At 46.6% G+C, this 18,588-nt stretch overlaps 1 protein-coding gene across 1 annotated transcript in view; it reads left to right on the top strand.

Moving 5' to 3' along the window:
* Nucleotides 1-18,588, top strand: part of LOC123997239 (F-BAR domain only protein 1-like) — a 49,026-nt gene that overhangs the window by 9,010 nt on the left and 21,428 nt on the right. The window contains exon 2 of the mRNA XM_046301398.1: nt 5,357-5,409. Within this exon, the coding sequence (XP_046157354.1) occupies nt 5,383-5,409 (27 nt within the window). The 5' untranslated portion in view covers nt 5,357-5,382. The remainder of the gene's footprint in view (nt 1-5,356; nt 5,410-18,588) is intronic.

Genomic DNA, 18,588 nt, shown 5'->3' with positions numbered 1-18,588 from the left:
TGCCGCGGTCATCCCCCTCTTCAAAGGGGAGGCACTCTAGACCAAAACTGTTACAAACCTATATCCATCCTGCCCTGCCTTTTCTAAAATCTTCGAAAGCCAAGTTAACAAGCAGATCAACGACCATTTTGAATCGCACTATGGAATCTGGTTTCCGAGCTGGTCATGGGTGCACCTCAGCCATGCTCAAGGTCCAAAACGATATCATAACCGCCATCGATAACAGACAATACTGTGCAGCCGTCTTCATTGACCTGGTCAAGGCTTTCGACTCTGTCAAACACCACATTCTTATCGGCATACTTAATAGCCTTGGCTTCTCAAATGACTGCCTTGCCTGGCTCAACAACTGCTTCTCAGATGGAGTTCAGTGTGTCAAATCGGAGGGCCTGTTGTCCGGACCTCTGGCTATCTCTATGGGGGTACCACAGGGTTCAATTCTTGGGCCGACTCTTTTCTCTGTATATATCAATGAAGTCGCACTTGCTGCTTGTGATTCTCTGATCCACCTCTACGCAGACGACACCATTCTGTATACGTCCAGCCTTTCTTTGGACACTGTGCTAACAAACCTCCAAATGAGCTTCAATGCCATACAACACTCCTTCCGAGGCCTTCAACTGCTTTTAAATGCTTGTAAAACTAAATGCATGCTCTTCAACCAATTGCTGCCCGTACCCTCCCGCCCGACTTGCATCACTACTCTGGACAGTTCTGACTTAGAATATGTGGACACCTACAAATACCTAGGTGTCTGGTTAGACTGTAAACTCTCCTTCCAGACTCAGATGAAGCATCTCCAATCCAAAATTAAATCTAGAATTGGCTTCCTATTTCACAACAAAGCCTCCTTCACTCATGCTGCCAAACATACCCTCGTAAAACTGACTATCCTACCGATCCTTGACTTCGGCGATGTCATTTACAAAAGAGCCTCCAACACTCTACTCAGCAAACTGGATGTAGTTTATCACAGTGCCATCCGTTTTGTCACCAAAGCCCCATATACTACCCACCACTGTGACCTGTATGCTCTCGTTGGCTGGCCCTCACTACATATTCGTTGCCAAACCCACTGGCTCCAAGTCATCAATAAGTCTTTGCTAGTTAAAGCCCCGCCTTATCTTAGCTCCCTGGTCACCATAGCAACACTCACCCCTAGCACGTGCTCCAGCAGGTATATTTCACTGGTTATCCCCAAAGCCAACACTTCCTTTGGCCGCCTTTCCTTCCAGTTCCCTGCTGCCAATGACTGGAACGAATTGCAAAAATCGCTGGAGTCTTATAGTCTTAAGCATCAGCTGTCAGAGCAGCTTACCAATCACTGTACCTGTACACAGCCAATCTGTAAATAGCACACCCAACTACCTTATCCCCATATTGTTACTTACCCTCCTGCTCTTTTGCACCCCAGTATCTCTACTTGCACATCATCATGTGAACATCTGTCATTCCGGTGTTAATGCTAAATTGTAATTATTTTGCATCCATGGCCTATTTATTCACTTATACCTCCCTACTCTTCTAGATTTGCACACACTGTACATAGATTTTCTGTGGGTAGTGGGCACTGCAAAATGGGTCTGACGGAATTACCTCTGCTCCGCTACCTGCCACATCAGGTTTGATGAAGGACTGTGTGACTGACTAGCTACACAGGAGCTCTCCCTGTTGCTGTCCTTGGAAAACACCTACAGTTACGAAAGTTTGGCGAGACACATTATAGATGTGTTAGACCTCAGAGAGAGGATTTATCTAAAGGTCACTGCTATCATCACATGCATTTTAGAGCTCTACTGCGGTATCTCTGTTATTTAGTGTAGGAGAGTGTGTTGATTGGTGGTTGCTCTCTCTTCAGTTCTCTTCCATTTCTCGTTCACCTCGTCGCAGTTTGTTCCCTGTCAAAGGCGGCAGGGTAGCCTAGTGGTTAGAGCGTTGGACTAGTAATCGGAAGGTTGCGAGTTCAAACCCCCGAGCTGACAAGGTACAAATCTGTCGTTCTGCCCCTAAACAGGCAGTTAACCCACTGTTCCCAGGCCGTCATTGAAAATAAGAATGTGTTCTTAGCTGACTTGCCTGGTTAAATAAAGGTAAAACATTTTTTTAAAGCCTTCTCTTACTTTTCTCTTGTTTCATCCTCCACCTACCCACCCTTTCTTTCGGTTCTTCTTGACTTCCTCTGCTGCCAGTGACACATGGGACCGTTAAGACCCTAGCAGACCATCTTCAATCGATTCTTCGACGTGTCATTACTTTTACCCATTTTCTCCCTTTTCCAAGATGGAGGAGGTAGATCTCTGGGTTTGCCACTTGTCAATGAAGATGGCTGTGGGAGTAAGTCAATTCCCTCCCAGCCTCATGCCCTGACAGAGACGAGCTGAAAGAGGGTGGTGTGGGGATATAAGGAGCATGCAGGAGCCTCTGCTGAACTGTCAATCCAGAGAGAAGAATCTGCCAGTAGCCCCACTCCAATGACCTCCATCACAGTGAAAAGAGAGGGAGGCTGAATATGGGTGGAGAGATGGCAGTTATTGACTGGCAAAACAAGAGGAAGGGACAGTTGGTGGGGGGGACTGGAAATGTATTCTTTTTTTAAAGTCCTAGTTTGTCATGGCAGGTCATCTAGACTAGAGCCTGGGCTCTGTGCTGATATGGCTTCTTCTCCACTGCTGTGTGCTGGTGATAGCCTAGCACAGCCCTGGCTATGGTCCTAGACTAAACCACCACTAGCCTGTCTGCCATTCTCTCACAATCAGCAGAGGAACCGGCAGAAGCCCAGCCCAGTCCAGGGAGGAGGTAACACGACGCATTACTGTATAAACTCACTAATACTGAGCTGTAAAGACACCGAAAGGAACAAATGTTAGGCCAAGCTGGCTAGCCTATTATTGTGTCCAGTCAAGTGTATCCTTTAACCCACAAGGTATTCCTGGGTGCTTTCCATTACTTTACCCGAAAATATATATATATATTTTTTGTTATGTGCTTTTTAAAATCATATTCCTTATCAGTCCACCCACATCTGTTGAGGCTCTCGGCTGTGGAGAATGCTTCTCTCTCTCGCTCTGACCCTCTGTGACTCTCAGTGACTCAGCATGTACCAGATGGTTCCACCACAGCAACTTCCACAGCAGCCCACCATGATCCGCTTCAGCCTCAGTTATTTTGGATATTAATTAACCAGAGGAATCCCAATGCACAACACTGTTGTAGTCTTTGTAGAGGTGTGATTTCTGTAAAGGTCAGGTTGAATCCTGATCAAGGTAGCTGAATGTCATCTATTCTAGCCACTCATCAGTCTCTCCTCAGCAGCCCTGTGTGAAGCCAGCAGCCCTGTGTGATCCCTCTGTCTTACTGATTCCATCACTGCTACGTCTCCTCTTCTCTATCACCCTGGGTCTGTGTTGCGTAGAACAGAGTGGGTACTTGGTAGCTGGCTGCAGCGTCTCACTTTCAGCCCTGAGCCATGCTGCCAAACGACTTCTAGCGCTGAGTTAATTAACGGGGTGTGTGTGTGTGTGAGAGAGAGATCTTTTCGTGTGTGTTCCCCTGTCGAACGCCAGGTCGCTCCTCTGTGCCAGCAAAGATAAAGCCCTCTCTCCTCTCAACAGAATAATAGGAACCCACAACCAGGCCTGCCCTGGGTGAAACACTGGGACTGCAGGGTCCTCACACTCATGCACACACACTCACTTGTACGCGCTCAGAGTCATTCACCTTTGCTATGTGCTTGGAATCTCTTCTGGCTACTATTATTCATGATGAGCAGAGAGTTAGGAGCTACTTGAGCAGGAATTAAATCCCCCACAGCAGTGTGGGTGGGTGGAGAAACGCTATAGGGGGTCAGAGGGTGTATGTGCAGCTGTTGCTATGTTTCCTCCTGCCTCCCATAGTCCCTTCCCATAGAAGCCCATAATCCCTTCCCATAGAAGTCCATAGCCGCAATTCTCACTTCACAGTCAGAGAAGAGACCAAGGTTCCTGTTGATTCATTGTGTTGTGGAGGCTCTTTGTGTGTGACCTTACCTTAGTATACCTTCTGGGAGGTGGCTCTGGGGGATGGTATTAGAGATATGGCTATTGGCTAGAGACCCATAGCGTAGCCTCTCAGCTCTAAACTGCACACACAGACAGACTGAGTGATCACACTGTGGAGATCTTTATTAATCTTGATAGGGCACACTCTCCTTGGTGGCTCTCTCTCTTTCTCTCTCGGTCTTCTCTCGGTCTTCCCTCGCTCTCTCCGTCTTCCCCCGCTCTCCGTCTTCCCCCGCTCTCTCCGTCTTCCCCCGCTCTCTCCGTCTTCCCCCAGCTCTCTCCGTCTTCCCCCGCTCTCTCCGTCTTCCCCCAGCTCTCTCCGTCTTCCCCCGCTCTCTCCGTCTTCCCCCAGCTCTCTCCGTCTTCCCCGCTCTCTCCGTCTTCCCCCACTCTCCGTCTTCCCCGCTCTCTCCGTCTTCCCCGCTCTCTCCGTCTTCCCCCAGCTCTCTCCGTCTTCCCCGCTCTCTCCGTCTTCCCCCAGCTCTCTCCGTCTTCCCCCGCTCTCTCCGTCTTCCCCCAGCTCTCTCCGTCTTCCCCGCTCTCTCCGTCTTCCCCGCTCTCCGTCTTCCCCGCTCTCTCCGTCTTCCCCGCTCTCTCCGTCTTCCCCCGCTCTCTCCGTCTTCCCCGCTCTCTCCGTCTTGCCTCGCTCTCTCCGTCTTGCCTCGCTCTATCCCTCTTGCCTCGCTCTATCCCTCTTGCCTCGCTCTATCCCTCTTGCCTCGCTCTCTCTCTCTCTCTTGCCTCGCTCTCTCTCTCTCTCTTGCCTCGCTCTCTCTCTCTCTCTTGCCTCGCCCTCTCTCTCTCTCTTGCCTCGCTCTCTCTCTCTCTCTTGCCTCGCTCTCTCTCTCTCTCTCTCTCTCTCTTCCCTCCCCTCCCTGTGTCAGCCTCTCAGTCTCTTTGAAGTGAACTGTTAACCCCTGGCTGTCCCCTCAGGACACTGGTCTTCATTAAACTGTATCTATTGTTGCCTTGCCTACATCAGCTTGTTTTTAATAAGACCGCAACAGAAGTTTCTACTTTATTCTTTATACACTAAAGTGTCTCTGTGTCTGTTTTTGGGCCTGAGAGGAGGCTTTTCACGTAGCCCAATTTATTGTTACAGTGTCTGTACAAGGGGCGATTCAGCCCACAGCTAGAGATCAATTGCAATTCAGCACAGGGAAAACAACAATTAATATGTAGAGTTGTCTCATTATTGGAGTGAATGTTGGTTCAGTGCCACCGGCTGACTCTGGTCACTGATACAGAGGAGAGCTGAGGGCTGTCGCCTCGTTTCTGTCCTGTCTCTAATGGTTTCCTCCCCTCTCACGTAATTACAGATCCCTATAAAACTCTCTGAGTGAAGATGGCGTTCTTCAAGAACAACTTCTGGGTGAGTCTATTTGATGTATTATATTCTATGAGGATCATTGGCAGCTCACCATGGAGAGGTGAAAACTAGCAGTCAAGGATAGGGTTATGTAACGATCAGACATTGTTTTATTTGGCCATTATGCAGGCAAACGTTAGACCCTTTTACCTCTCATTTCAATACAGATTGCAGAAGCTAATAAAAACCCAAACACTTACAAACTGTTTGTATCTGAAGCAATAATAGGCCTGCCTTTTACAGTTAAATATAATACGGAACAACTTTTGTACAGCATTATATATTTTTAAACTTTATTTAACTAGGCAACAAATTCTTATCCCTAATGATGACCAACCAAAAGGCAAAAAGGCCTCCTGCGGGGACGGGGGCCTGGGATTAAAAATAGAAAACAACACAACAAGAGAGACAAGGGAACACATATATATATATATATATATATATATATCTCTATATATATCTCTATATACACAATTCCAGTCTATTCCCCTGAATCACATATGAGTCATGACACCTTACTTTCTCAGTAATTAATCTGTGAATGATACTGAACCACCATGTTGCACTCTACCAGTCTCCTGAGTGATCTCTCACTCTCTCTCACTTTCTCTCACTCTCTCTCGCTTTCTCTCGCTTTCTCTCGCTTTCTCTCGCTTTCTCTCGCTTTCTCTCGCTCTCTCTCGCTCTCTCTCGCTCTCTCTCGCTCTCTCTCGCTCTCTCTCGCTCTCTCTCGCTCTCTCTCTCTCTCGCTCTCTCTCGCTCTCTCTCGCTCTCTCTCGCTCGCTCTCTCGCTCTCTCTCGCTCTCTCTCGCTCTCTCTCGCTCTCTCTCGCTTTCTCTCTCGCTCTCTCTCGCTTTCTCTCTCCGCTTTTTCGCTCTCTCGCTCTCTCGCTTTCTCGCTCTCTCTCTCGCTTTCTCTCTCTCTCTCTCGCTTTCTCTCTCTCTCTCTCGCTTTCTCTCTCTCTCTCTTGCTTTCTCTCTCTCTCTCTCGCTTTCTCTCTCTCTCTCTCTCTCGCTTTCTCTCTCTCTCTCTCTCTCGCTTTCTCTCTCTCTCTCTCTCTCTCTCGCTTTCTCTCTCTCTCTCTCTCTCGCTTTCTCTCTCTCTCTCTCTCTCGCTTTCTCTCACTCTCTCTCGCGTTCTCTCTCTCTCTCTCGCGTTCTCTCTCTCACTCTCTCTCGCTTTCTCTCGCTCTCTCTCGCTTTCTCTCGCTCTCTCTCGCTCTCTCTCGCTCTCTCTCGCTCTCTCTCGCTCTCTCTCGCTCTCTCTTGCTCTCTCTCGCTTCCTCTCTCCGCTTTTTCGCTCTCTCGCTCTCTCGCTTTCTCTCTCTCTCTCTCGCTTTCTCTCTCTCGCGTTCTCGCTCTCGCGTTCTCGCTCTCTCGCTCTCTCTCGCTTTCTCTCTCTCGCTTTTTCACTCTCTCGCTCTCTCTCTCGCTCTCTCTCTCACTCTCTCACTCTCTCTCTCGCTCTCTCTCTCGCTCTCTCTCTCGCTTTCTCTCTCTCTCGCTTTCTCTCTCGCTTTCTCGCTCTCTCTCTCGCTTTCTCTCTTCTCTCGCTTTCTCTCTCTCTCTCGCTTTCTCTCTCTCTCTCTCGCTTTCTCGCTTTCTCGCTCTCTCTCACTCGCTCTCTCTCTCTCTAGCTTTCTCTCTCTCTCTCGCTTTCTCTCTCTCTCTCGCTTTCTCTCTCTCTCGCTTTCTCTCTCTCTCTCTCTCTCTCTCTCTCGCTTTCTCTCTCTCCCTCGCTCTCTCTCGCTTTCTCTCGCTTTCTCTCGCTCTCTCTCTCGCTTTCTCGCTCTCTCTTACTTTCTCTCTCTCTCTCTCTCGCTTTCTCTCTCTCTCTCGCTTTCTCTCTCTCTCTCGCTTTCTCTCTCTCTCTCGCTCTCTCTCCTCTCTCTCTCTCTCTCTCTTTCTCTCTCTCGCTTTCTCTCTCTCGCTTTCTCTCTCTCGCTCTCTCTCTCTCGCTCTCTCTCTCTCTCTCTCTCTCTCTCTCTCTCTCTCTCTCTCTCTCTCTCTCTCTCTCTCTCGCTTTCTCTCTCGCTCTCTCTCTCTCTCTCTCTCGCTCTCTCTCGCTTTCTCTCTCTCTCTCGCTTTCTCTCTCTCGCTTTCTCTCTCTCGCTTTCTCTCTCTCGCTTTCTCTCTCTCTCTCTCTCTCTCTCGCTTTCTCTCTCTCGCTTTCTTTCTTTCTTTCTCTCTCTCTCTCTCTCTCTCTCTCTCTCTCTCTCTCTCTCTCTCTCTTTCTCTCCCTCTCTCTCTCATAGAACTGAGGTTAGTTAGGCTACTTGCTCTCCTTAGTGATGGTGGGAGTAGGGGCACAGAGTTAATTCCTGACACAGATGAACACACGTCATCATACAATACCTGGAAAAGAAACCAACAGGAACCACATCAATATGTTAGACCCTGGACAGATACTGCAGAGAATAAGCATGACCGCAATGTACCACTGACTGTAACCCCCTAGTCTTAGAGGGATAGAAGGAGAGACTGAAACAGGCCAGGTGTTTGTCAGATGCTCCTAGCGGTAATCTGACTGTGCTCCTCTGCACACCTGGCTGAGCTATTTGAGGTTTGCCCTGGTTCTAATACACCACTCTGCCAATTCACCATGAAGGAGGGATATTTGAAGGAGGAAGCTGTGCCAAAAAATGTATCTAAAAGTCCAGTAACAATTGGGCCTGGCAGCGAGTCAGGAGTTTAATTTGGTTAGGGAAATGAGATTCCTATCATTGATCGATTTTTTTGTTGTTGTTTTTTTTGTTTGTTTTTTGATTGGTTTTTATAGGTCGCAATATTTAGAGAGTCTAAAGTTTATTTTTTTATTCATTCAGTTGGGATATTTGATTTCTCTGTAACTCCCCATTCCTCATTCACTGTGCATCAGATAGTGTGTGTACTTGTTTGGTAGTGCTGGGGTTTTTGTGTCTTTGTATTTGTGCATGCTCTCATATATATGTGTGTGTGTGTGTGTGTGTGTGTGTGTGTGTGTGTGTGTGTGTGTGTGTGTGTGTGTGTGTGTGTGTGTGTGTGTGTGTGTGTGTGTGTGTGTGTGTGTGTGTGTGTGTGTGTGTGTGTGTGTGTGTGTGTGCATGAAGCCTCTATCTCTGTGATGCTGGATCCTCCCTTGCTCCATTATGTAGAGATGTGTTGTGTGAGTGACTGTGACAGAGGCAGAGTTGAGTGTGTAATTGTGAGGAGCAAGCTGGGCTGTCTGTCTGCTGTGCCAGCCTGCCTGCTGACTGATCAGCAGCAAGTCATGTGATCCTGCCTGCCTTTGTGTGGCTGCAGGCAGCAGGGCCTCCATGCCTATGGAGGGGAGAGGATAACTCCTTTGTGTGGAACAAAGGCAGGTTAAAGACGCTTCCCTCCAACCCAAACCAGGAGGGACGGAACTCTCTCTCAGACAGTCTCCCATCAGTCTGTGTCCATAGGAATCCAATGTTGGCCATCTCACATAATGATGTTGGCTTCTCTTCCTTGTCATAGTTACAGTGTTGCTCTACTTCTCACTGCTTGGCGTACAAGCTTTACTGTAACGGAGCAACAAAGGACTTGTCTTCTAGCTCGAAGGGCTGTTGCATAACACAGTGGACACCAGCATCCACTCCAGCTTATATCAGTTAACTTAGTTTGTCTCAGCCATGAGCTTAGTGAAGTATGCATGCCGATGCCAGCTTTCTCTGGGAATGGAGTCTCCAGGCGTGTGTGTCTGTGTGTGTGTGTCCCATTCCCCTCCTCACGATCTGTGATTCTCTAATGCCGACAAATTGCAGCGCTGTGTAAATTAAACCTTGAGGTAATTAGCGTGTAGAGACACCTGGGAGCTGCATATCGGGACAGAGCCTTCAGTTCTGGTTGGATATCCAGAGCCAGGCCAAACCATTATATTTGCATGTATTACACCCTTTCTTAGTCAATGGAGGGATGGAGGAGGAATACACATCTATCATAATTAGACGCATTCTTAATGAAGTCCTCAGTCCACATCCTTGACAGTAAAATGACTCTCTCCTCTCAGATGAAAGGAGAGTGTGTACAGTATGGGTGTTGTGCTCTGTTCAGTGCTTTCATCCCAAGACAAAGACGTTAATGCCTGTTAAGTTCATGAGAATATGCCCCCCTGTCCAATTCCCCAGTGAGATGGCTGAATGGGCGCTCTCACATTGAACACCATTAATCCTTTAATTGCACCTTTTTGCCGAACGACTCCAGACACACTAATTTTATTTTATTTGAACCTTTATTTAACTCTGCAAGTCAGTTAAGAACAAATTCTTATTTACAATGACGGCCTAGGAACAGTGGGTTAACTGCCTTGTTCAGGGGCAGAACGACAGATTTGTACATTGTTCGCTCAGGGATTCGATCTAGACACCTTTCGGTTAATGGCCCAACGCTCTAACTCTAGGCTACCTGCCTCCCTCTCCTCTAACCACTAGGCTACCTGCCTCCCTCTCCTCTAACCACTAGGCTACCTGCCTCCCCCTCCTCTAACCACTAGGCTACCTGCCTCCCCCTCCTCTAACCACTAGGCTACCTGCCTCCCCCTCCTCTAACCACTAGGCTACCTGCCTCCCCCTCCTCTAACCACTAGGCTACCTGCCTCCCCTCCTCTAACCACTAGGCTACCTGCCTCCCCTCCTCTAACCACTAGGCTACCTGCCTCCCCCTCCTCTAACCACTAGGCTACCTGCCTTCCCCTCCTCTAACCACTAGGCTACCTGCCTCCCTCTCCTCTAACCACTAGGCTACCTGCCTCCCCTCCTCTAACCACTAGGCTACCTGCCTCCCCCTCCTCTAACCACTAGGCTAACCCTCCCCTCCTCTAACCACTAGGCTACCTGCCTCCCCTCCTCTAACCACTAGGCTACCTGCCTCCCCCTCCTCTAACCACTAGGCTACCTGCCTCCCCCTCCTCTAACCACTAGGCTACCTGCCTCCCCCTCCTCTAACCACTAGGCTACCTGCCTCCCCCTCCTCTAACCACTAGGCTACCTGCCTTCCCTCCTCTAACCACTAGGCTACCTGCCTCCCCCTCCTCTAACCACTAGGCTACCTGCCTCCCCTCCTCTAACCACTAGGCTACCTGCCTCCCCCTCCTCTAACCACTAGGCTACCTGCCTCCCCCTCCTCTAACCACTAGGCTACCTGCCTCCCCTCCTCTAACCACTAGGCTACCTGCCTCCCCTCCTCTAACCACTAGGCTACCTGCCTCCCCTCCTCCAACCACTAGGCTACCTGCCTCCCCCTCCTCTAACCACTAGGCTACCTGCCTCCCCCTGCACTACCATTCGGAAAACTATCAGGACTGTGTGTTGGATGAATCCATGTCTTTTTATAGAATTCATTGGTGTTCTCTGCTAGGCCTCATCTGGGCACAGTGTCCGTCTGTTCCAGGAAGTGCGCTCTGCTCTCTGAGGTGAATTTCTACCCAGCCAATCATTCATCAGCAGAATGAACCCAGTGTTGCCTCTGCTCTTCCCTCCCATCCACGTTGTGCCTGGTTGTGTCTCTGGGTCTCACAGGGCTCTGCTGTCCGGAGAGGGTTGTTGTAAACACAGTGGCAGGGACGGACGGGTAGGAGTGTTATCAGAGGACACACGCTCTCCTTCTCTCTTCACAACTTTCTCCCGTCTCTCTCCTCTCTACCTCTCTCTCCTCTTTTTCATTATTTTTTTTCTTGCTCCTTCTCTCCATCTTTCCCTCTCTCCCTCCTTGTGGAGTTGTTATTTGATTTGATAAATTAGATTAATGGCAGCTGGATAGTCGTTCATTGTCCCATTAGATAAAGAGCCATTTCAGGAAATTTGCCTTCAGGTTCCTGAGGCCAGATGCAAATGCACTGGTGATGGTAATGAGAGTGTGTGTGTGTGTGTGTGTGTGTGTGTGTGTGTGTGTGTGTGTGTGTGTGTGTGTGTGTGTGTGTGTGTGTGTGTGTGTGTGTGTGTGTGTGTGTGTGTGTGTGTGTGTGTGTGTGTGTGTGTGTGTGTGTGACTGCATTGTGCTCAGTCTCTGTCATGGGTTGGTCCTGTACTCAGGGTGTCACGTGTGTCACAGAGCTCAATCCACCTGCCTGTTCCCCAATGGGGCACTGAAGCCATGAATCAATGAGGCAACAGGACTGTGTGTGTTCTGATCTGAAGTGATGTTAGTGCAGTATAGTTCCACATGGATGCTGCTGGTCTCTCCCAGGCACTGTGAACCAGGTGTGGTGTTGATGGGTGATGGGTTTGTTATGGGGACTCCATGATGATGTCCTTTTTTAGATGTGAAGGTAGTGTGACGGGATACTAGAGGCACATCATCGGTGCTGCTGACACTGCTGTGGGATGCCTATTGAGCCCAAAGTGCACCGTAAGCACAAAACCTCAATGAGTCAGCTAGACTGGCTCTTTCCTCTGACACTGACCTGGGGCTATCAAGCCATTTCGACTATATTATACTAGATCATTATCATAACATATTGGCCTATGCTATGTCATACCACACCATATTATATCCAACTCTGAGCATAGGATAGGATATGTTTCCTTTACTATCCAGGCCTGGTAGTTGTTGATAGATTGGCAGGCAGGGTTGTTTATGCTGCTGACCAGTGAGAGGACAGACCGGCTGTTCTGTACTCTGTGTCACTGTGTGACAGGTTTCACATGGCGCCATGCCTGCCTGCCTTTCTGCCCGCTTGTATCACAGCACAAGAATGTCCTCCGACACTGGTCAGGGAGTGAACCACTCCGGGCTCTACTCTGGTCAACCGTTGAACCACACCGACACTGGTCAGGGAGTGAACCGCTCCGGGCTCTACTCTGGTCAACCGTTGAACCATACCGACACTGGTCAGGGAGTGAACCGCTCCGGGCTCTACTCTGGTCAACCATTGAACCACACCGACACTGGTCAGGGAGTGAACCGCTCCGGGTTCTACTCTGGTCAACCGTTGAACCACACCGACACTGGTCAGGGAGTGAACCGCTTCGGGCTCTACTCTGGTCAACCGTTGAACCACACAGACACTGGTCAGGGAGTGAACCGCTCCGGGCTCTACTCTGGTCAACCGTTGAACCACACAGACACTGGTCAGGGAGTGAACCGCTCCGGGCTCTACTCTGGTCAACCGTTGAACCACACCGACACTGAGGCTGAGGAACTAAAACTAAACATGAATCTGGACAGTACCTGACCACACAGACTAGACTGACAGACATAGCTTGTCAGTGTTTCATAGAGTACAAAGTAATCTCAGCCATGGTGAGAAAGTTGTAAGTTGTCATTGTAATGTGCTCTCTCTTGCATGAGAAAAACTCTCATCTTAATTGATTTAAATGAGTATGGAGGGAGAAGAGGGGGACTGCATGAATCAGACAAAGAGAACTGTCAAAGACCATTGGCCATGGAGTGTAATATGAAACAGACCTGTGTGATGAACGATCTCAGAGGGAAGATGATGAGATTTTCTCATGGATTTAACTCTTATGACATCTTTGGATAATAAGTTATTTAGGGTGCGATACTGGCTTCACATACACCATACCTGGGCAGAAAATAGTTGCATTTTTTAGTTTATATAAAAAAAACTTTTGTACTACTCGGGTAGTTGAATATAGTTTATATAGAGTTAACTGATTTTTAAATACAGGTCTCAGAAAACATATAATATTTGAAGGTATTTAAATATATGCAAGTTATTTGATAACAAAAAAATATTTATTTGATGGCTGCCAAATATTTGATGAAGAAACAAACATTAGAGTAGACTACTTTTGCAGCTTTAAAATGATTATCACATAATGAGTAAGACAAAAGGTAATTCAGTAACGCTCGACATCAAGTTGTTTGGAAATTGTTTTATAATTGCATAATGTTTTTTTAAATAAGTGGAGTAAGGAACAGTCACACTTCCTCTTCTGTACAGTAGTTACATAAACTATCAGCTCATTCTTATGCAATTAAAATGCAATTACCAAAGTGTTATGTTACAAAATAACAAAAGAAGTAACAAAATATGTCTATTAAAGATGCACTAACCATAAATCACTCTGCCATGTTCCGGTTGCTAAAATTCTAATAGTTCACCTAATTTCAGTTTATGTGACAAAACCAGCAAGTGTAGTGTCGAGCCCTCAAACTCAACTCTGGACCTCAAAGCCAGTTCCACTGCAATGTTTAATTGTTCCCCTCTAATCAGGGATTGATTTAGAACTGGGACACCAGGTGTGTGCAATTAATTATCAGGTAGAAAAGAAAACCAGCAGGCTCTGGACCTCGTAGGGCAAGAGTTGAGTACCCCTGGTGTAGAGAATCATTGTACCATCTAAACCCCCGTGACATATCTCTTGTCCATAACCAAAAATATAGTGTTTTCAGCTGTTTGGAGCTGGTGTACAAAACTGAAAGTAAAAGATGCAAAAATTAAACTTAAGAATGGGAAGCATAGAAATGGTGCCCATAGAACAGATGTATAGCTTCTTAGACTTACTTTCAATGAGAATGACAGATTTATAACACGCATTTCAATGTGAATTTGGTCGGTCACCCAAAAAGTTACATACTGCAGCTTTAAGGAAGCTAAATATCTCAAAACTGCCTTCTTGAATCAAATACAGCCAAGGTAGGTGGAGCATGATGTTAATTTGTATTCTGAGTAAACTATCCCTTTAGATGGAAAAAAGGTAAAGAAGTTGTTTTTGCACCCCGCTCCTCCGTTCTCTCCACTGGCTTCCAGTTGAAGCTCGCATCCGCTACAAGACCATGGTGCTTGCCTACGGAGCTGTGAGGGGAACGGCACCTCAGTACCTCCAGGCTCTGATCAGGCCCTACACCCAAACAAGGGCACTGCGTTCATCCACCTCTGGCCTGCTCGCCTCCCTACCACTGAGGAAGTACAGCTCCCGCTCAGCCCAGTCAAAACTGTTCGCTGCTCTGGCCCCCCCAATGGTGGAACAAACTCCCTCACGACGCCAGGACAGCGGAGTCAATCACCACCTTCCGGAGACACCTGAAACCCCACCTCTTTAAGGAATAATCCCTCTCACCCCCCCCCTCCCCTCCCCCCTTTAAGATTTAGATGCACTATTGTAAAGTGACTGTTCCACTGGATGTCATAAGGTGAATGCACCAATTTGTAAGTCGCTCTGGATAAGAGCGTCTGCTAAATGACTTAAATGTTATGTTAAATGTATGCTAAGCATCCAACTTGCTGTTTGCAAATGGCTTTGAATTACTCTGGTATTTTCAGGTGTCATAACATTAATTGCAGCTTTCAACCTTTTTAGTGGCTTGTAGTTGAGCGTCACAACTTATTTATACCTATCTGTACAAAATATCATTGGTTAATTGGTTTGACTTGATTATCGACTTGATACTTGGGGCAATGGACATTCAGGAGAATGGACTTTTACAAGATGTTAAAATATAAATGTATTGTATAGTTCAAATATGACTGTCAGATTGGAATAGTACAGGAGATTGTGTGTGTGTGTTCTATTCACTCTATTTTTATTTTCAACATGCAGTTACAGCCCTGTCATTAGTTGAAGGCAGCCAATCCAAATATTTCAGAAAAGTAATCACTTCCTGAGATCTGTATTCAATTTTTTTTAAGTAGTTGCGTTCTCAGATCTGTACTAAAATAGTTTTAAAAAAGTCATCACTTTCTGAGATCTTTATTAACATAGTTTTAAAAAGTAGTACTTTTTTGTAAAGTATTTGAATTTGCAGTCCCCTCCAAAGTAACTTTGTTCCCCCGGGAAAAATTATTACTTTCCACGAAGCATACCGTAGTTAAAACTATAGTTGTTCCAGGTCTGACACACACACACACGGTGAAAAACAAGATCTGCTTTTGTGCCCTTGAGCAAGGCATTTAACCCTAATTGCTCCAGGAGCGCTGTACAATAGTGACCCTGGCCTGTGACCCCACTCCCTGCGGGTGTCTCAGGGGGAGTTGGAATATGAAGAAACACATTTCCATTACACACTTTGTAACAGGACAAATATAAGCCCTCCCCAAAAAATGTATTACTATTACTACACACACACACGCACCTGTCTGTCACATAAATGAAAGAGCTGTCATACTTCTGTCCCACTGTGTCTGTTAGCAGGGGAACTCTGTTGCTGGGACAATGAGCCATGGCGGGAATGATAAACCCCCCCCCCCAGCCCTCATGGAGGTCAACTTCTAATTAGCTAGCAATTATTGATCTTTTCTGGAAACACAAAGGCATAATAAGAGTTGTTCAGAAAGCCAAGCCACCATATTAAATATACCCTGGATTCATTAACTGATAAGAAAATCCACTGGGATTACTTTCATACTAATTCCTAAAGCACAAATGTGTCGATAATCGTCTGTCTCAATTGAGACCAAGAGAGTCAAATGAGAATTAGGCCTAACCTTTTTAGATGAGGCTATTTTGTTTCTGTGAAATAAGTCATATTTTCTGTTTGGGGATTTAAGCTCCTTTCACAGATAAATGATTTGGCAGTTCAACAGACTGAACAGTAGTAGCTTTATGTAGGCCTATTGATTGTTTGGGGTTCCTCTTCTGAAAACCCCCTGTCATTCATCGTTACAGTAATTGAATGGAAGACCGCTTGGGACCTGGTTGATCTAATTTGACTATTTGCAAATATGTTTCAATGATCGCCTATGTGCCTTATTTGAATATACTGTAGGCTATTGTACGTTTTAGATGCTGTATGTTTTAGATCAGGGTTCCCCAACTGGTGGCCCATGGGAAAAATATGGCCCGTGGGTGATTTGTCTCCCCATGTTTTCTAATTGTTGGACATAAAAGACTGTAAAAACACCAGCAAATCAGCTCCAATTGATTTTAATTTAGGAAATATGTTCCAAAGTATTCCCACTCAGTATATCTCTATATTATATGTGGCCAAAAGTAGCTTGCTCATCAAACATCTAATTCCAAAATCATAGGCATTAATATGGAGTTGGTCTCCCCTTTGCTGCTATAAAAGCCTCCACTCTTCTGGGAAGGCTTTCCACTAGATGTTGGAACATTGCTGTGGGGACTTGCTTCCATTCAGCCACGAGCATTAGTGAGGTCAGGCACTGATGTTGGGCGATTAGTCCTGGCTTGCAGTCGGCATTCCCATTCATCCCAAAGGTGTTTTGATTGGGTTGAGGTCAGGGCTCTGTGCAGGCAAGTCAGGTTCTTCCACACCGATCTCGACAAACCATTTCTGTATGGACCTCACTTTGTACACAGGGGCATTGTCATGCTGAAACAGTAAGGACCTTCCCCAAACTGTTGCCACAATGTTGGAAGCAGAATTGTCTAGTAGTCATTGTATGTTGTTGCGTTAAAATTTCCCTTCACTGGAACTAAGGGGCTTAGCCCGAATCATGTAAAAACAGCCCCAGACCATTATTCCTCCTCCACCAAACTTTACAGTTGGCACTATGCATTCAGGCAGGTAGCGTTCTCCTGGCATCCGCCAAACCCAGATTCGTCCGTCGAACTGCCTGATGATGAAGCGTGATTCATCACTGCAGAGAACGCGTTTCCACTGCTCCAGAGTCCAATGGCGGCGAGCTTTACACCACTCCAGCTAATACTTGGCATTGCGTATGGTGATGTTAGGCTTGTTTGCGGCTGCTCTGCCATGGAAACCCATTTCATGAAGGTCCCACAAACAGTTATTGTGCTGACGTTGTTTCCAGAGGTAGTTTAAAACATTGAAAGTCACTGAGCTCTTCAGTAAGGACATTCTACTGCAAATGTTTGGTGTGCTCGATTTCATACACCTGTCAGCAACGGGTGTGGCTGAAATAGCCAAATCCACTCATTTGAAGGGGTGTCCACATACACTACATGTATGTAATCATATACAAATGTAAGCAAGTTTTGAAATGATTCATTCAGTTAAATATTATCTCTTTGGGCTTCTTGCAGCCAATTTGCAGCCTACAAATGATTTGTAATTATTGCATTCACAAAGGCAATGCTACACCTGGTCAGAGACATGTACCTGTTAGCGTAGTTAAGGGAACTATATACCTGCGTTGTGTTTAGGACAGAGCAGGGCAGCTCACCTTTCTCTGGCTTGGGTTACATTAAGACTGGTGCAGATGGGAGAGAGACTAAGAATACGGCATAACTGCCCTTCCATAGAGAAGGAAAGGTTTTGGAGAATTACATGTGAATTAAAGTCTCTGTATTACCTAGTGTACTGTTGTTAAATAATCAAATGGGTTTGAACCCAAATCCTCTGATCCCTACTGAGGCCTCCAGCCCACCACCACTCTCCTGTCTACAGGCAGATGTCTCAAAGCAACGACTGTGTTTGGTGTCTGTGACTTTGGGTGGTTGTGGTGTTGGCCTGCTCTTAGCCTCTATCCCGGACCCTTGGCATTCCAGGCATTCCCCTGCTACTTGGAAAAAGTGTGTGTCCCTCTAGCAGGGTATTTATAGTGTTGAGGAGCAGCTGCTTGCCTGTCTGGATAGCCTCCACAACAGATCCACTGTTGACATCAAAGTGGGTGCTTCAAGGTATGGGCTATTTTTAATTCTGCCTCAGTCAGCCTAACGCACCTGTTACGTGATAACTTTGTTAGTGTTATATGTAGGGATGGAATCGCGTCTTTGAAACAAGCACGGCTCCTGGTTTTTCTTTTCATGTGTGGCATTGGCTTCCTTATGCCAGTCTTGTAGAAAATAACGACATCTGCACAAGGCGGGTAAGGTGCAAGTCAAAAGGAAGAAAGTCTTTGGGTCTATGCAAATTCAGATGTATTCTATTGTAGCACAATACATCTAAAATGTGAATGGACCCTGTGGGAAGACTTCTTCAGCTTGGAAGAAAATTGCATTTTTGAAAACCACTCAGCTTACCCCGTCTGCCTTCCTCTGAAAGCTGGAGGAAGAATACATCCATTTTTGTTTCCTTAAACCAGTGTCATGATTGCTTGTGGTTCCCCTCCAACGAGAGAAACAAGAATCCATCCACAGTACTAAAGGTCATGGAAGAATACAAAATGACTTGTGTTTGTCATCACCTCCTCCCAGGCTTCTGTTGGACAGATAGACATTTCTGTTTTCTCCCAACCATATGTCAAGCTTGGTTCTGGTTGCTTAACAACAAGAGAAGCGTCCACATCCACAATATTAGGACCACGATGAAAGAAAAACGTATTAGTTTTGTTTGTGTTCATCTTTCACCTCCT

This window comes from Oncorhynchus gorbuscha, linkage group LG15 (assembly GCF_021184085.1).
Source record: "Oncorhynchus gorbuscha isolate QuinsamMale2020 ecotype Even-year linkage group LG15, OgorEven_v1.0, whole genome shotgun sequence".
Classification (NCBI taxonomy): domain Eukaryota; kingdom Metazoa; phylum Chordata; class Actinopteri; order Salmoniformes; family Salmonidae; genus Oncorhynchus; species Oncorhynchus gorbuscha.
Note: the sequence above shows the minus strand (reverse complement) of the source record. Positions and strands in the feature narration are given on the sequence as shown.